This window comes from Trichoderma aggressivum (assembly GCF_033847375.1).
Source record: "Trichoderma aggressivum f. europaeum strain CBS 100526 chromosome Unknown scaffold_040, whole genome shotgun sequence".
Taxonomy (NCBI): Eukaryota; Fungi; Ascomycota; class Sordariomycetes; order Hypocreales; family Hypocreaceae; genus Trichoderma; species Trichoderma aggressivum.
In genome coordinates this window covers 283934-300145 of record NW_026946406.1, presented here as the reverse complement: position 1 = coordinate 300145, position 16212 = coordinate 283934, and the positions used below count along the sequence as shown (strand labels likewise).

The window sequence follows — 16212 nt, the reverse complement described above, 5'->3', positions numbered from 1 at the left end:
TTAAAAAATAAAAAAGAAGACAGATCTGTTGCCGCCGATTCAAAGTTGCATCTTCCCCGGGCTGGCCTCGAATCCCTGACAAGCAAGCGGCTGCTCCAATCGGACGGCTTCAAAGGGAGATGAGGAACCCGTTCTCGTGCATAGCAAAGCAAGGCTACATGTACATGTGCGGATGGCCGCGTTCAACTACGAGTGCGAGTGCGAGCATGTCTGGGACTGAGGAAGAAGAGAAGAGAGAGAGAAGAGAAGAGAGAGAGAAGAGAGAGAGAGAGAGAGAGAGAGAGAGTCGTGGGCTAGCATCCATCCGTCTGCGTCTGTCTTGTTTCCACACAGCTCCGCAGCCTCTGCCAATCGTGAGGCTGCCGGCTGGGCCATCTTGCCTCCCCCTTACATACGTGTTATGGGACCTTGCCGGTGTGGCTGTTTTCTTCTCCCGCCTTCTCTTCCCATTGAGCCTCCATCGACTGGCTCACAAGCACAAGCACAAGCTCAAGCACCCCCAGCTTGTCTTGTGAGACCTGCCCGTTAATGTACATGTATGTATGCAGGGAGGCTTCCACGCCAACCGGATAGGGTTCCGGACAGCCCCCAACGCCCACTCTCTTGCTTCTCTTGCTGCTGCTGCTGCTGCTGCTGCTACTTTACAAAGTTCATCTACTGTCAAGAGAGACAGCACAGACAGGCAGACAGGCAGACGCGGCAATGCTTCGTGCGTCTTCCGGGAGTTTTCGTGCTCACCTTGGGATCCATCCCCATCCCCGGGATCGACGAGAGACAGGCTCCCGGCTTGCCCACATGGTTACACCAGGCATGGGGTATGGAGCTATGGACATGTACATGTATGTATGCATCTGCTGGCTGATCCATCGGGGGGCCAGCTCTGCGGCCCCTCTGACGGACGGCCGAACGAGGGACCTTGGGGAGTTTGGTCGAATGGAAGTTGGCGATGCTCTATCAATGCCCTGTTGAGACGCTTGTCTTGTTTCCTCCATCGCAAACCAAACTCGTATTCAAACGCAACCTACCCAGGTCATATGCAGGCGCCTGGTGCTGAAGCGAAGACGGGAAACAACTAAACTCACTCCAACCAAAAGCTGCAAAGGCACAAGGGCAAGAGGAAGAAGAGCTGGAGGCAACATGCATGAAGAGCCACTTTCAGAAGAGAAAAGTAAAAAGCAAACCGAAATAGACCATTCTGTCATGCTGCATCCATCTTGTGCTGTTGTTTTTCCCCTCTCTCTCGTCTCCCCTATTTTTTTCCCTCCTTCTCCCCTCTTCCTTCTCTCCAGTCCCACGTATTCACTCCCTATTGCCGGCGTTTGGAATTTGTGCGGTCCTCTCAAACTTGGGACGAAAACGCCCATTCACCCACCTGGGCCCAGCTACATGTATTCACAAGTGCCTGACAATGCCCCGGTTTCCCCAGAGTGAATGATTTGTGAATTTCCTCTTTTCCTCTCTCTCTCTCTCTCAAACACCCGCCTCGTCTATTTAATTCCCACACATCCCTCCCCCCCGGCGTTTGCGTTTTCTTCCTTGCAACTCTCTTTCCGCTTGACAGCATTCATCAGCGTGCATATTTTGTATTTGCTTCATCTTGATCCCCCTTCGCTGCCTTTTGGCTTGTTGTTTTTTTTTTTTTTTTTTGGCTCTTTGTCACTAAAAACGTTTGTGCTTCCTCTCCTCTCTCGCAGCTCCGTTTGCCATTTCTGCATCATTCACTGAAGCCGCTTTCTGGAGCCTTCTAGGGTTCAAAATAGACCTGGTGATAGACCCTCATGAAGATTTGATAGCTACATCCATCCTCTTGCTCAGTTCAGCACCCTCGATTCTTGAAGCAAAACGCACCTCTGCTTCTCTCAGCTGCCGCTCTCATCTCGTCTTGGATCCCATCTCCAGCCATGGGTTCCGCAGCCTATCACGACTTCAACCCCGATGGCTGCGGCGTCGACGACGTTCCCAGGTTCAGCCTCTCTCACTCTCCTGAGAGCCTCAAGACGGCCACCACGCCCGGCACTCCAGACGACATCCAGAGCGAGTTTGGCGATGCCATCTCTGCTGCTCAAAGCTCTTCTGCCTCTGCCTCTGCCTCTGCTGCCAGAGCCACTTCGGCCCTCAGAGTCTTCACCCACCGGCCCAACGACTCCACGTCGTCCATCAACGACTTTGCCGCGGCTGCCAACGGCCCCAAGCCCATGCTGGGCGTCGATGTTTCTCGCTTTGGCAGCAACCTGGGCATTGGCAATCGTGCTGCTGCTGCTGCTGCTGCTCAGATCTGGGCACCGCCGTCAGTGCCTCTCGACCACGCTGCTGCTGAGAGACAGAATGCCGCGCACTTTCGATGGGGCTCGTTGGACGCTCACAGGAGCTTGGTTGCTGGCCATGGCCATGAGAACCCATTGTCGCGTCTGCCGCCTTTCTTGGCCAGCCAGCACCAGCTTCCTGCCATCGTCGACAGCCCCGTCAGCGTGAGTCATTCTCGTCCCTACAGCGCCGAGACTGTTGCTTCTGCTCGTCCCTACAGCTCCGAGACCGTTGCCTCTGAGCGGCCGTTTCCTCGCCAGCCATTCACGCAGCCGAATGTGAATGTGCTTCGCCAGTATCACCACGACGGTCAAGGCCTCCCCGTGAGCCGCTACATCCCTCCCTCCAGCAAGAGCAACTCTTCGTTCGACCTCTCGGAGCTCCAGGGCGTCTTGCTCAGCTCGACTGCTGCGTCCGAAATCGACGACTCTCAGCCTCTTGGGATCGACATCCTGCGCCTCTCCCCTCCCCGAACTGACCCCATCCGACAGCCCATCCCTCCTCCTTCTACCGTTCAGGTTCCTCCTGTTGTCAACATCACCGTCCACCCCCATGAACAGCCCCATGGCTTCTTGCCCATGCAGGCCGTGATGCAACAGACTCCCCCCGGAGCCTTCACCCACGAGGCCTGCACCGACGCCTTTGGTTCGTCCAAGTTCTCGACTAGATATCACGGCATGCACACCGAAACCAACGCCAGCGCCGAGCATCTCGCTCCCGAGCAAAACTGCGCCCTCTGGCTCACCAACCTGCCCCCCGGCGTGTCCACCCACGAGCTCCTCACCGCCATCCGCAACGTCGGCCGCGTCTGGTGCAGCTACGTCAACTATCCCGACTACGTGACCCATCAGACCGCCGCCGCCAAGGTCGTCTTCTTCACGCCCGAGGCCGCCCAGTCGCTGCTCAGCGTCTCCTGGACCCGCGGCCTCTACATCCAGGGCTACCGCGTCAAGGTCTCGCACAACCGCATCAAGTACGGCAGCCACGCCATCACGGGCAAGATGTCGCGGTGCCTCATCGTCACGGGCCACGCCGACTTTGTCAACGAGGCCAGCCTGAGCAAGTTCTTCAAGGACCGCTTCATCTTCCAGGTCGACGAGGTGGTGGAGCTGATCAAGGCCGGAGGACGGGCCGTTGTCGAGTTCAAGTTTGGGAGCTATCGCTGCCAGTCGCAGATGGGCAAGATGTCCCTCGAGAAGGACCGCCCGGCTGGCCTTGAAAAGGTTGAGTTTGGAGACGACCCTTGCGAGGTTGGCGATACCATGTCGGCGTACGGGATTGCTGCAGAGAGAATCCAAGGCAGGGGTCTTTGAGTGACCAATGTGTCAAGTTTGGCCCGCTTGGGCTATGCATGGATGTCTTTGAAGGAAATATGGTATGGAACGTATGGTCATGGAATGTTTTCTCTGTTGTTCTTTTTCTTTTTCTTTTTCTCCTTTCCCTTTCTGTTTAGCACCGACGACTTTCCTCAGGGTGGGCATTGCTCTAATTATCAACAACTTTGTTGGTTGGTTTACAGGTTGGATGTTGGTGGATTTTGTTTCATCTTGCTCAACAGGAACTCAGGCATCAGTCCCCAAGGACTTGGCATATCAGGACAGGAAACTCGCATGTTTTATTAGTTTGCTCCGACGCTATTTAGCATACACAACTCGTCAGACTACATTACTCAATGTATGAAAAATGAAACCCCCATTAGACACACACACACACACACACACACAGCTCTCATTCCCGCCGTCCACCAAAGCCTCCCAGCCATGATGTTCTCTTTGCCCTCTGTCCCTTGTCAACCTTCTCTCGTTGATCCCGTTCCTGCGCTCTCTTCACCATGTCAGCCTGCAGCAGCATCACCTTCTCGTCCATCTGGCTCTCCGTCAGCCATCCTCTGCCTCCATCCGGCGCCGTGTCCTTGTCCCGCACGCCGCTATAACTGCCCTGGCCAACTCCAAGCAAGACACTCAGCCCTTCTGCTTTCTTCATCAGCCACTCGCCATGCACCAGTCCATCTCTCCAGTGCAGCGGCAGGACTTTGTAGCCCAGATACGCGCCAAGCAGAGCGCCCGCAAAGCAAGCGTTCGTGTCGGCGTCGCCGCCTTGCATGATGAGATTGGTGATGAGCGCCTCGAAGATGGATTTCTGTGCCGACAGACGGCTCTCGGGAGCGGCGAGGGCTCTCATGGCGAGACGGAGGAGGTGGATGCCGGAACCAAAAGTCTTGTATGTGTATCCGATTTTGTACATGTCGTCGAGCTCAAGCTCGGAGAGATTGCCGACTTTGACATGCTTGTTGAGCTCTTCCAGATCTAGCTCCGGATCGGCTTTGCAGCTGGAGTCCTTTTCTATCTGGCGCAGCCGGTATTTGGGAAACCACTCGATAGCCTTGCCGACAATCTCGTCAATGTGTTCTTCGCTGTATATCTCCTGTCGTATCAGTCCCCTTATGAGTGCCGTTCCGATGGCGCATGAGATGATGCACCGTGGGTCGGCGTGTGTAATGACAGAGTAGTCGGCAGCAATCTGAAACGTTTCGTCAAGTGATTTGTGAATGCACATGAGGCCCAACGGATGTGTTCTCATGATGCTCCCATTAGGCGCGAGCTCGCAATTAGCATTCCGCCAGTGTATCCTCGCCGTCTCTTCCGGATATTCCAGAAACGTCTTGCTCCTCACAATGGAACCAACAGTTCGGCCCAAGCCCAGTGGCAACGTATCCAGCGCGCGCAGCCCCATCCTAACCCAAATGTGTAGGCGAGAGGCAAAGTCCCTAGTGTCCATTTCTTTGCCGTCGGAATGGAGATACGACAGCAGGATACACATGGCGTGGTCGGTGTCGTCGGTCCATTCTCCGGGCACGTTGGGGTCGCGATGCGCGTCTCGACGAAAGGGAGTGGCCTCGGATCGAGGAGAAAGAGTGAACTTCTGGGATAGATAGGAGAGGCGAGCTGTTTCTCCGGAGAGGAACTCTGTGTATAAGCCCATGGCATCACCCAGGGCTGATCCGAAAAGACAGCCAACGATGCGATCATGCATCGTCTCTTTGGCCAGTGCTTCGAGAGCATGTTGCGATAGTGGCAACGCCGTCGTCATTGTAAGAGTTGTAAATAAGTAGAAGAGATGTGATTAGAAAACGACCATGTTTGACGAGAATTGGGACTGCTTTAATAAGTAAACACAAGACAGAGCTGCCCAGCCCGACCATCGTGGCACAGCCTCCTTCAGCCGCGACACTAAGACGCCAGTCGATGCATTTTGATTCGCACAAGACACAGATAGTCTCCCCAACTGCCGGTAAGGTTAAATACTAGGCAGACCTGCCAAGAGTTCAGGTGAGATTCAGGCATCTCGTGATGTGACCTTGTCGTGGCATTTGCCGTTTGCTGGTGCCTGGATCCGTGTTCAATGACAGGGTTTCTCTCCGAAAGGCCCACCTCAGCACCAGGCAGCCAGGGGTTTGCAGATTCAATCAATGAATCTCATTCAATCGGTGGGAGATGGGAATCATCTCCATGTATTAATTGCTCTTCTCAATTACTCTTGGTAAAGTCGCCAGTCGAGAAATAAACCGGCCATGCAAACGGTATCTATAACATCAGCAGCCCTCAACCCCAACCCCAAAGCAAACACCAAACATGAATTACTCCATCCCATCCAACTCTCCCTCCAAGAAAACCTCATGCCCGCTACCGTCATGCATTCCCATCGCCGTCCCGCACGCCAACGCCGACATGGCCGCAACTCCCCACCACCCCCAGGCCACCATGCCGATATCCAGGCCGTAGCCGTACCACCAGCCTCCAATCACGGGCCCGACGGTCCGGAACAGCGCAGATACACTCTGTCCCAACCCGTGAATGGTGCCTAGCACGCTTGGGTGCGGGCTGCAGTTGTTGAGCAAGATGATGCTCGCCGGGAGTGTGAATGTGCGAGCCATTACCTGGAGAAACAGCACAACCATGATTCCCGCCCAGATGAAGCCTCCCGACGCCGGCTCGGGAGGTGGCGACCAAGACGGCAGTGTTGAAAGGTAGGGGGCGACAAAATATGCAACTGGGAAGAGAAACAGAAACCACTGAAAGGACCTCATCGTGCCGAGGCGGGCTTGGACGGGAGGATATAAAGTCACCTGTAGCAGCATCCCCAGTGATCCTAGAAAAGACGTTGCAACACCAACCGTCGACGCAGGCATACCCAGTCCGCCGGTGAACAGGAGAGGAAGATGTCGGCGCAAAGGTTCAGATACATGCACCTCTGAGCTTCTCCTCGTCGGGTTAAGATATCGAGGTGTCGACAAGAATAGCGACCACATATTGCCAAACGCACCAAGGTGGAAATCATAAAAGGCGCCGGTCAGCAGCGTAAATAACACGTTTCGCGTCCAGAGTCGGCGGAAGGGAAGCCGGTTCAGCGACGGCGCAGGCTTCAACTCTGCTGGAATATGCTTGTCTTGGAAATTCCCCATGGCACGATCCTCCCATGTAGGAACGCGAGCGTAGTCGTCGGCCTGCTCGCTACCGACAACGACGGCTTTAAGCCGAGACCCAAGATGGAGGCCGAGGTCAAACTTGTGCTGTCGTGATCTTGATGTCTATTTGAATGCATGTCAGCCAAATCACCTTTGTCAAGCACATGGGCAGCCCTCACCTCTTCCAGGAACAGAAACACTATCACGGTGACAATGGACAAGCTGACAGCATTCATGAGGCTCGGTAATGCGTACGGATAGTCTCGTATCCACTGAAATCCAAAGACTGCCTTTTCTCCAAACAAACCAGGAAGCGTCTTGCTCGAGTCGGCCAACATGCCTCCCATGACTGTGAAAATCCATCATGTCAGTAAGCCAGCTCAGGGCATCCCGTTCAGTCTTGCTCACTTGGACCTAAGATTCCCGCAACGTTGAAACTCATGGGAAGAATCAGAAATGCTCGAGATTGGTACTTTTTCTCCTTTGTGATTTCGGCAATCATGGTGCGACTAACGTTTCCAGCTTCTTCGTCAGCCTTCTGCTTCTTACACAGCTACTCACCTCTTCCTGCTTCAAGAGACGACTCACATAATACCCACGGTTCCGTTGATTGCACCACCAAAAACCCTCCAAAATGCCGCCCAAAAGAAAGTTGTCGCAAAGCCATATCCCAGACACGATATCGCCGTCCCAGCGAGTCCAACTACGAGCACCCACTTACGACCACACCAGCTTGCATCAGCAGCCTTGCCCCATGGAATGGCCGTCATCACCTGGGCACCCGTGAAGCATCCCTGCAGGACTCCAGCCTGCTGAGAAATCTGGGCATCGGAAAGAGAGTCGTCGAAGGCTTTGAGCTGATAAAAGGCATATGCTTGGAGGGATGCGACTTGGAGGAAATCGACAAATCGCGAGAGGAAGAGGATGAGGAGCTGGTCTTTTCGAGGAAGAGACATCCATGTCACTGGGCCTGATGAAAATTTGGCTTGCGTCTTTTCCATGGGCGTCGCTGGAGTGAGCGGCCGCTGCGAATCAAAGTCATAGCTGGAGTGGCTATTGGCATCGTCTACCTCGTCGAGAGTTGGAATCGACCGTTCATCTGGAAGCCATGTTCCATCTAGTTGATCCTGGGTCTTTCGTGGTCGGATGGGATCTAAAAGCACGGTCGAGGTAAAGTCGTTGCTGGAGGACCTGGCATGCGAAGACGCCATGACAAGGTGAGTCTCGCCAATTCAAGAGACAAAGGAAAAGAAGACACAAAATGAACGGCGTTGAAGAAAATTCGGTACCAAACAACACAGAGAATAAAGAAATTCTTGCAGCCAAGAGAAACTGATAATTATGACAATGTCGAAAGAAATTGATGGACAAGAAGTGATGGTGATACTGGGAAGGGAAGCTTGAGTGACTGCATGATGGATGGAAAGATGTGACGACACTGCATCGGGGCCGAAACATTCCGACTTCCGCTCAACTTCGTTTACTTTTTTTTTCCCTTTTTCTCATCTTCTAATAGGGAAAAGTAGGTCTGGAGGAATTTTATTCGCCAAAGTCGAAGCATACGACGCCCAACTTGCTATATACGGGAACCACTTGGAAGATCATCCGCAAACGCATGGATATCATGGACACATGGTTTGATGATGGAGACAATTCCGTCTTGCAAGTCAAAGAGAAAGTGGCGGCCGGGATGGGTTTAAAAGTCTTGGCATTCAAGCTCCAAGAGAATTGAAGCTCCACCGGTTCAGCATTTTACGGATATTAACAGAGCATCAAGGGGATGGCGTGTGAGGCCGTTCGGCAGAGAGGGAGTATGTGCAGTACTTCCTTGCGCTGATCATTTTGTCTTCGGACTATCGGCGATGCCCAGGTGTGTCCAGTATTGTCTAGAAAGTGATATTTGGACAATAAACTCTTCTGTTTTTCTCACGAGTTACAAAGGCGACGATCCGAAGCCCAATGGGGTGTGTGTGAGAGGTCGAAATGGGGCGTTTCCATATTCCAGCGCTTCACAGTTTGGGGAAATGATGATCAGGGGCACCACGTGTGGATAAGAATTGGGCGCCTTTATCCATGTAGTCAGGAGACATGAAAATCGTCATTAGCAACGGAAGAAGCTGAACAGCCAATCGTTCTTTACCTTTTCCTGCATAGGAGGAATGGCGGCTTATCATTGTCCGTATCGCGAAGGCAAGAGAGAACTCTCGAGTATGCTCAACCAAGGCCAATAAGTTATTACGACGCATTTTATTCAACATAATCGGACCTTTTATTTTTCATATCTTTAAAGCTTCCAGTTACATCATATTCATACTCCTCCTTTATACCGTACACGGTGACGCAAGCAGGCGCCCCAATGGTTTACAACCTATATCAGCCCACTGACACGTAGGATGAGCAACAAATACAAAACAGCTACAGGCGCAGCACTTCCAAGTCGATCAAATCATCTCTCCTATTCTTTGAAACAAGGAAAAAACGAAATGGTATCCATTCTGCCGCGTAAGCTGTCGTTGTGGAAATGCCGATCTCTTTGTAGCGACTATACAGTGCGGAACTCGGGGGCCGACGAGCCGGCGGTGTTTCTTGATGGTGGATCATCTTGATACAGCAAAACGGGGAAATAGAGCAGATGGTTGGCTGGAATCCTATGGTGTTGTTGATTCTTTTTATTCCGTCCCTGATGATCATTCTTGGCATTGGCGATCATCACCAGCCACAGCCCAAGAGAGTGCCGGTATCTATTTTGGCCGGATGACGTTGTGCCTTGGTCTTCTGAAGGGGTTGTCCAAGTCTATATCTCCAAGAGCATTCAAACTTCTGGATGTAACTGGCCATAGTGGTATCAATAGCAGTGCCCTTTCTGGGCAATAGATATAGAGCCAATTGGCTTATAGAGAGAGATGACGTGTCCGAGAACACCTAACTCGTTCCGCAGCGTAGTTCAAGCACTACTCACGACATTGTGAATCGGCGTCCATCGTTATTATGGATCACTTCCCTGTAACATAGTCCCAGCAAGGTGGACATGAGGAGCGACGAAAACAGGAGCCTTTCCTCTAGATTGAAATTTCTCAAACTGTGCTATACGGGCAAATATACAACATGGTTAGAAGAGCCGCTCGTACCACGGCCGATGGGTTGATGCTGGGTTCCATTGTTAGCAGGCGGCATTCGAGTTCAATACCTAGCCACGATACAAGATTCGGCGGCACTGCTTTGTCTGGATCCCCCTAATGCTTAGATCTGCAAACTGCAATATCCATTTGCCTGAAAGATAACCCATGGCTTTCCCCATTCAACATAGACCCTTGTTGATGGTGGTTTGGATGTGTTCTCCTCTCATTCAACGTTGAAACATAAAGTTTGCTGCATCCCTTAATTTCTGGAACGAATTACTCGCCGTTCATTCATCAAACGCTCATCCTTCATTTGTCGTTCTTTAATCGTTTGACAAGCGTCCTTCTTTATAGCATCTTGCTTCTTGTCATCTAATAACACTCTTTTATAATTCACTGTATTCACAGAGACTGCATAATACACAAAATTTAAGATGGCGTATTCTTCAAAGTACACCCCTCGTCCTCGGACGGACATCTTTACCAGCGACACCGATATCAACCGCCGCAAGCTCGGCCGTGTGGTGCCCATGAAAGTCCTTATTCTAGGACTAGGACGCACCGGTACTGCTTGTATGTATATCCCATTCGAACCAAGTTTTCTATCCTAGTATCTTCGTCCACAAAAAAAAACAATATGGTCCATATCTCTAACTTCAAGAAGCCATGCGAGCCGCTATGAAACAGCTCGGCTATGTAGACACATACCACATGATGAACTGCTCCATCGAAAACCCTCCAGACGCCCTCATGTGGATGGACGCCCTCTCCGCCAAATACGACAAGCAAGGCAAGCCCTTCACCCGCCAAGACTGGGACCAGCTCCTCGGCACTTCGCAGGCCGTGTGCGACTGGCCAGCCATCGCCTTCGCCAAAGAACTCATCGAGGCCTATCCAGAGGCAAAAGTCGTCCTGACCAACCGAGACGTCGACTCGTGGCACGCCTCAACCATGAAGACGGTGTACTGGCGCGTGACGGACCAAGAGCTGCGCTGGCTGTCCAACTTTGACTGGGCCGCCAGCATGTACTATCCCATGCTGAAGAAGTTCTTCGACACTTTTTTCGAGGGCGACTTTCCGAGCCGTGGCAAGGACGTCTTCCGGAGGCACTATGAAGAGGTCAGAAGCCTCGTGCCGAAAGATCGCCTGCTGGAGTACAGAGTCACCGATGGATGGGGGCCTCTCTGCGAGTTCCTGGACGAACCCGTTCCCAAGGAATCTCCGTTCCCGAACGTCAATGACAACTCAGACTTTGTGACCCGATCTCGGCGTCGCAACCGCAACCAGATGAAGAATGTCGCGCTTCGATACTCGATCAACTTTATCATTCTTCTCGCCTTTCTGGTCATGCTCTATCGACTAGCAATGGCATTGGGACTTTTCTAAAACAACAGCTGAGCACATTTTGGTGTTTTCGTATATTATAGTCGGGTTGCTCTCAATCGGGTTTGGAGTTTGGGTTTGTCCAGTGAGTCCAAGAGACTCTGAATATCTGTTATAGAGTGTACGCGATGCCACATTGATGGCTTCAAGGGAGTTGGGGATTCTCTTGATTCGTCTCACAAATAATTTATCATGTTTTATATCATGTTCTCTTTTCGCATGTTAGTTACGTGGTTTCACACTCGCAGATATCTGGGAGATAAAGCGAGACTATATGAGTGAAAGTTGGCGAGTTATTGCAACTTGGTCAGTTCCTTGTCATAGTCCCCTGCCTTTGTTATAACCTAATGAAGCTCTGCCAAGATTTGATGACAAATAGAACTGCGTATTGTAACAGCAATGGTTCAGTAAATAATGATATAGTAAATGTGTAGACTATGTCCTTCATGACCATCTATTTCAACGGATATATCTCAAGAGGGGAAATATAAGCACGGTTGCCATGGATCATGACTTTCTTTGCAGGTACGTGATATAACCCTCAAAAATGTTCAGAATAATTACTGAACAAAGAAGGTAATGGAGTTCCCTTGAGATAATAAGCTTGTACATCATCGTAAATATTTATTTATATATGTTGATCATTATGCAATTGACGTAATAGCTCCGTCCCATTGTCCAGATCCTACTCATTTGTACATGACATTGTGCACATAGGAGAATGCAGTTTGACCTTTCCTCGTCAAAGGATGGATCCGTCACGCATATCCCTTGTCAAGCATGGTAACACTAATGCATCGAGACTTTGGCATACGCAGCAGTCACAGGGTATCCGTAAATGACAGCCATAGACCGATCGATCATTCCTTTCGAACCCGGCTCGATAACCGGTATCCCCTAGTTAGCCATTCCAGCAATACATCACATAGCATCCGATTGGCAAGGACATCGATTCACCCTCTCATATGATCAATATTACTGACCTCCTACAAAAAGTATATCATCATCGGAATGCTACGGCTTTGGTTCATGGCCACCGGGCACATTGAGAAATTTTGCTTACACGTGAATGAGCCGGGGCCCCCGCATCGTATGACTTCCCCTTCGGACAATTTCTGCTTCGGAACGAGCCTAGTTCTCGCGATCTGATACATTCTTCGCAAAGGCCTATCCATCATACGATCAAAGCTCAGGGCCCTCAGCGGAGCAGGGCAGAGGGGGATCGGTGACTACCGGGCCCTGTAAGGGCTGCTGCGCCAGATCACCTCACTTATCATGCGATCTCCCTACCAGGATCAAGAAGTCAGTGCAACAACGAAATCCCGGATCCAGCCGGCATCAACTATCTTGCCTAGCCATTTCCCTTTACATGAATGAAGTAGGGGGTTCCAATTGATTAATGCGGGAGCCCCGTGGGAAAGAAAATTTCTTCTCGCGCGGAGGACCGCGTATCACCTCACCGTCAAAACAGGTTTCCAGTGCAGGGCGTCAATCGCCAGCCTACTATTGGATTTGCCTACGAGTAGACCGTGTGACTACGGCAATTCGTCTTGCGGATTCTTGAATGGCTTCAATCTGTGATTCGGAGTTACCTCTGGGTAGCCCTTTTCTCACGCCTCGGGCACCTCTTTCTTCCACACCTCGGATGATCTGAAGTCATGCCATTTCAAGTAGTGAATGCTTAAAAGCGTCACTATACTGACAATAGAGAGAAAGTCTTTCTGTCAGATTAGCATTAACACCCGGACTCAATAATGGAGCGGATAAGCAGGCTATTGTTACTATACCAAACTATTAACGAATGCTGAAGTAGCATCGACAGCCACTCATACCGGCTCTGTACAGAGTAGCCCATCATTAATCACAAATATCCCCGTGGGATCTCCTGAGATGTGGTTTCATATGGCGTTAGAGAATTAGGCCATGAATCGTTAACCGCTTCTTGTTAATTATGCCGTATAATGCAACATTAGTCCGATATCACAACACTGCACCACTTATGCTTTATTCCACTTAAATTCAAGGCGTAGCTAATAGACGTATACACATGAATCTGCTCGGCAGAAGCATGTTAAGATTGGCAGTCTTGAGCTTGCATAACGTGATGAATGGGGTAGTTCATGGAGGTGGTTTCATCGCCATCAATGCGCTAATAAGTTCTATCCAGATTCCACCAGACCACATTTCATGAAGTAGCCCATAAGCGGGATTTCGTCATGGACCATGGTTGTTGTTTTATTCGCGTATCACCAGATAAATGAAGTGTTATCACATACTACGGAGTAGCTAATCGTTCTGTGATAAGAGAACTTGGATCGTCCCACCGGGGTAATACGTGAGCGAACTCCTCCCCGGCCATTGGCTGATCCCACAATCTTTAAAGCATAACAGAGTTCATGCCACTCGGTCTTTCTTCTCCAGGGGAAGCCCCAATGGGCAATGGCTGACTTGGCACCAACGGGTATCAGTAAGAAAAGAAGAACGTTATGTCATGTTAGAAGTAGTAGTCGGCCATTGCCCGACAGCCGTTGAGTTGCCACCAGGCCAACATAGTAACTTCCACTCAGGGCCACAGCTCCAAACGTCTAACGCCTCTAATCAGGAACTAGGCTCTTGGAAAAGCAAAGCATTCGATATCTGCACCGAGTAAATTCTCCATCTTTAATCGCGGATCTGCCATCTACCCCGCCGTCACTGTCTTGTTCTTTGACTTCAGTGGCGTTGGACTTTGACCCGGATCTGGGAAGTAAACTGCCACCAGCCTGGCACTCGGTATCTCCAGATATGCTATCCAGCAATTGATGAGCAGAATTGGGGTTAAGCGAAGGGAGCTCTGGCCACCTCTTGATTTTCCCGAGGGGAGCTTTTTCTCTCGCACATCCCTGAAAGGCTGAACTGAGCCGGGGCTTCTCGTAGCTGGTGTGCGCCATCTCGAAGCTCTAGCTCTCGGCGAACCCTCAGCTGTTCCTTGGGACGCCAAGAATCATCATAGCTAGGACGCAGTTTATTTGAAATATGAGTGCCTCTTTTCGAATACTAGGTAGTATCTCCGTAGTCGATTGGAGGCGTACTATTCCAGGGTAGGTCATTGTCTTATGAACGGCGTCATTTGGTTTCTCGAACATGATATCAGCTTCCATATCAGCAGTTTGTTTGGCATGACCCGAAACTCAAATCAATATAGCGCTTCAGAATGGATGATCTTATCCATTGATTGCTAACGGCGTCCCCCTTTCAGCTCTACAAGGTGTTCAGACTGGAAGATCGGGTACATAGTTTAAACGCAATCCAACACTGAGACGTCATATGTTGTTGGATCATCCAAGCCCACGCCCACGAGTCCAGAAGTAAAGTTATTTCCTCTCCCCTTCCTTTGCTTACACTTACACGTCTCCCTTGACGTGACGTGCTCAGACACTGCCCGGCCCGATAGAAACATAGCAAACACATTCCAAAGATCCAGTCCAGGTGAACATCGGATTCTCCGGCCCCACATTCCCGATGTCCGCCGTCCGTGTCTCGCTGTGTTCCGAGACGGGCAACAGTCTAGAACTACGAGTATACAGCAGGGAGGCAGCGCAGAACGCGGCAAAGCCATGTCGAGTGACCAGGGACAAACCCACAGCCGGAAAAAGAAAAAATCTCGGCAGCCAGAAAAAAGAAAGGGAAAAATTGACCGGGTCATGCACACTCGAAACAATGGACAGCTGAGCTATCGACAGGGCGGATGCACTAAGGCACCTAGTGGAAACTGTGATTTCCATGCTGCACCTAGCGGCCGCAATGGAGATGGAATAAACGGCATTACCGGTGCGGCTCATGAAGAAAGAGGTGACGCCGTCACCAGAGGCTCGTACGCACCCGTCAGCAGTCTAAATCCAGAGCGCTTGCTCGTGCTGCTCAGTGAGACTGTGGCCCCCCGGCGAGATGCCGATATGAGTGGCGTGCCCTCGGATGACTTGCAGGCAGCCGCAGGGACTAGCCATGCATGAGCCTCCTCGTCCGCATCGCCTTTTTGCCTCCTGGCGTTTCTCCAGGCGCCGGTGCCATGTTGAGTAGGTAGCAACGTTGGGCTGCTCAATATTTGATTTGATCCTTGGCTTTATTGGCCATCAGACGTTCCTAAAAAAAACATGTTGTAGCTGTGGATGCCTGCTTGTAGTAGCCCTGTTTATGCGGTGCCGCCATGTGGTTGTCTCACTTTTCTGGGAGCGGCAGGGAGGCAAACGAAGATTTGGTTCGAGGGCATGACCCTGTGCACATGTACTGCAGTGTGATGGCACTGGCAGTATGCAGGGTTGCTGCAGGCAGCGGACTAGCAGTGGTCAAACTCTACACGTACGAGTTTAGTAGACGGTTTGATGAGCGAGACATTGTTGGCGGCTGGGGAGCTGCATGTCTGTGTAATGGTGGTTAGTCTGCCCAGTTGGACAAGGCGGACTCCAGACTCCGCATCGGCTCATCCGCTACTGGTGTCTACGAGTACGGATACAATATCGAATCTTGCAGTCGATTGAGAAGGAAAGAGAAAGAAGAAGAAGACAAGAACAGAAGAAAAAAACAGGTATCGCATCAGGTATGTGGATCACTTACACGCGGTACTGTACTGTACATACTGTTGCTTTCATCATCCACCACGATCGATCAACCTGTTTGAAGATGCATGCTTGCGGTTTCGCCTCAAGTAAACTCCCATGATGGGATGTATGATGAATGGCGAGACAATCATCAGTCGATCTACAGTACGACCTGCTAACCCCGCTGACAAAGGCATGTTGGAAAGTTGGTTCGCGAACCTCCAGCCGCCGTCATCTCTCCCGAAACTTGGCCCTGGGATGGTGCGCAGACGGCGTTGCTCAGCTGAGGGCCGGTTTGCCACGATACTGCAAAGCCACCATTTAAAAGATAGTGGGCGGCATCTCATTGGATCCCGAAGCCGCC

General features: G+C 51.2%; 4 protein-coding genes across 4 annotated transcripts; 2 read left to right on the top strand and 2 right to left on the bottom strand.

Annotated features, from left to right (window-relative positions):
* Positions 1-1901: 1901 nt before the first annotated feature.
* On the top strand, positions 1902-3617 carry Triagg1_8357 (uncharacterized protein; the record flags this gene model as incomplete). Its single annotated transcript, XM_062903194.1, has 1 exon — positions 1902-3617. One exon carries the CDS (start codon positions 1902-1904, stop codon positions 3615-3617), a length of 1716 nt encoding a protein of 571 aa, XP_062752767.1.
* A 415-nt stretch (positions 3618-4032) lies between these two features.
* Positions 4033-5394, bottom strand: Triagg1_8356 (uncharacterized protein; the record flags this gene model as incomplete). Its single annotated transcript, XM_062903193.1, has 1 exon — positions 4033-5394. The coding sequence occupies one exon, from the start codon at positions 5392-5394 to the stop codon at positions 4033-4035; it is 1362 nt and encodes a 453-aa protein (XP_062752766.1).
* A 547-nt stretch (positions 5395-5941) lies between these two features.
* Positions 5942-7980, bottom strand: Triagg1_8355 (uncharacterized protein; the record flags this gene model as incomplete). The annotated part of the gene is made up of 4 exons (XM_062903192.1): positions 5942-6892; positions 6949-7118; positions 7178-7307; positions 7369-7980. The coding sequence occupies 4 exons, from the start codon at positions 7978-7980 to the stop codon at positions 5942-5944; spliced, it is 1863 nt and encodes a 620-aa protein (XP_062752765.1).
* A 2342-nt stretch (positions 7981-10322) lies between these two features.
* Triagg1_8354 (uncharacterized protein) lies at positions 10323-11274 on the top strand (the record flags this gene model as incomplete). The annotated part of the gene is made up of 2 exons (XM_062903191.1): positions 10323-10461; positions 10553-11274. The coding sequence occupies 2 exons, from the start codon at positions 10323-10325 to the stop codon at positions 11272-11274; spliced, it is 861 nt and encodes a 286-aa protein (XP_062752764.1).
* Between the last annotated feature and the right edge of the window lie 4938 nt (positions 11275-16212).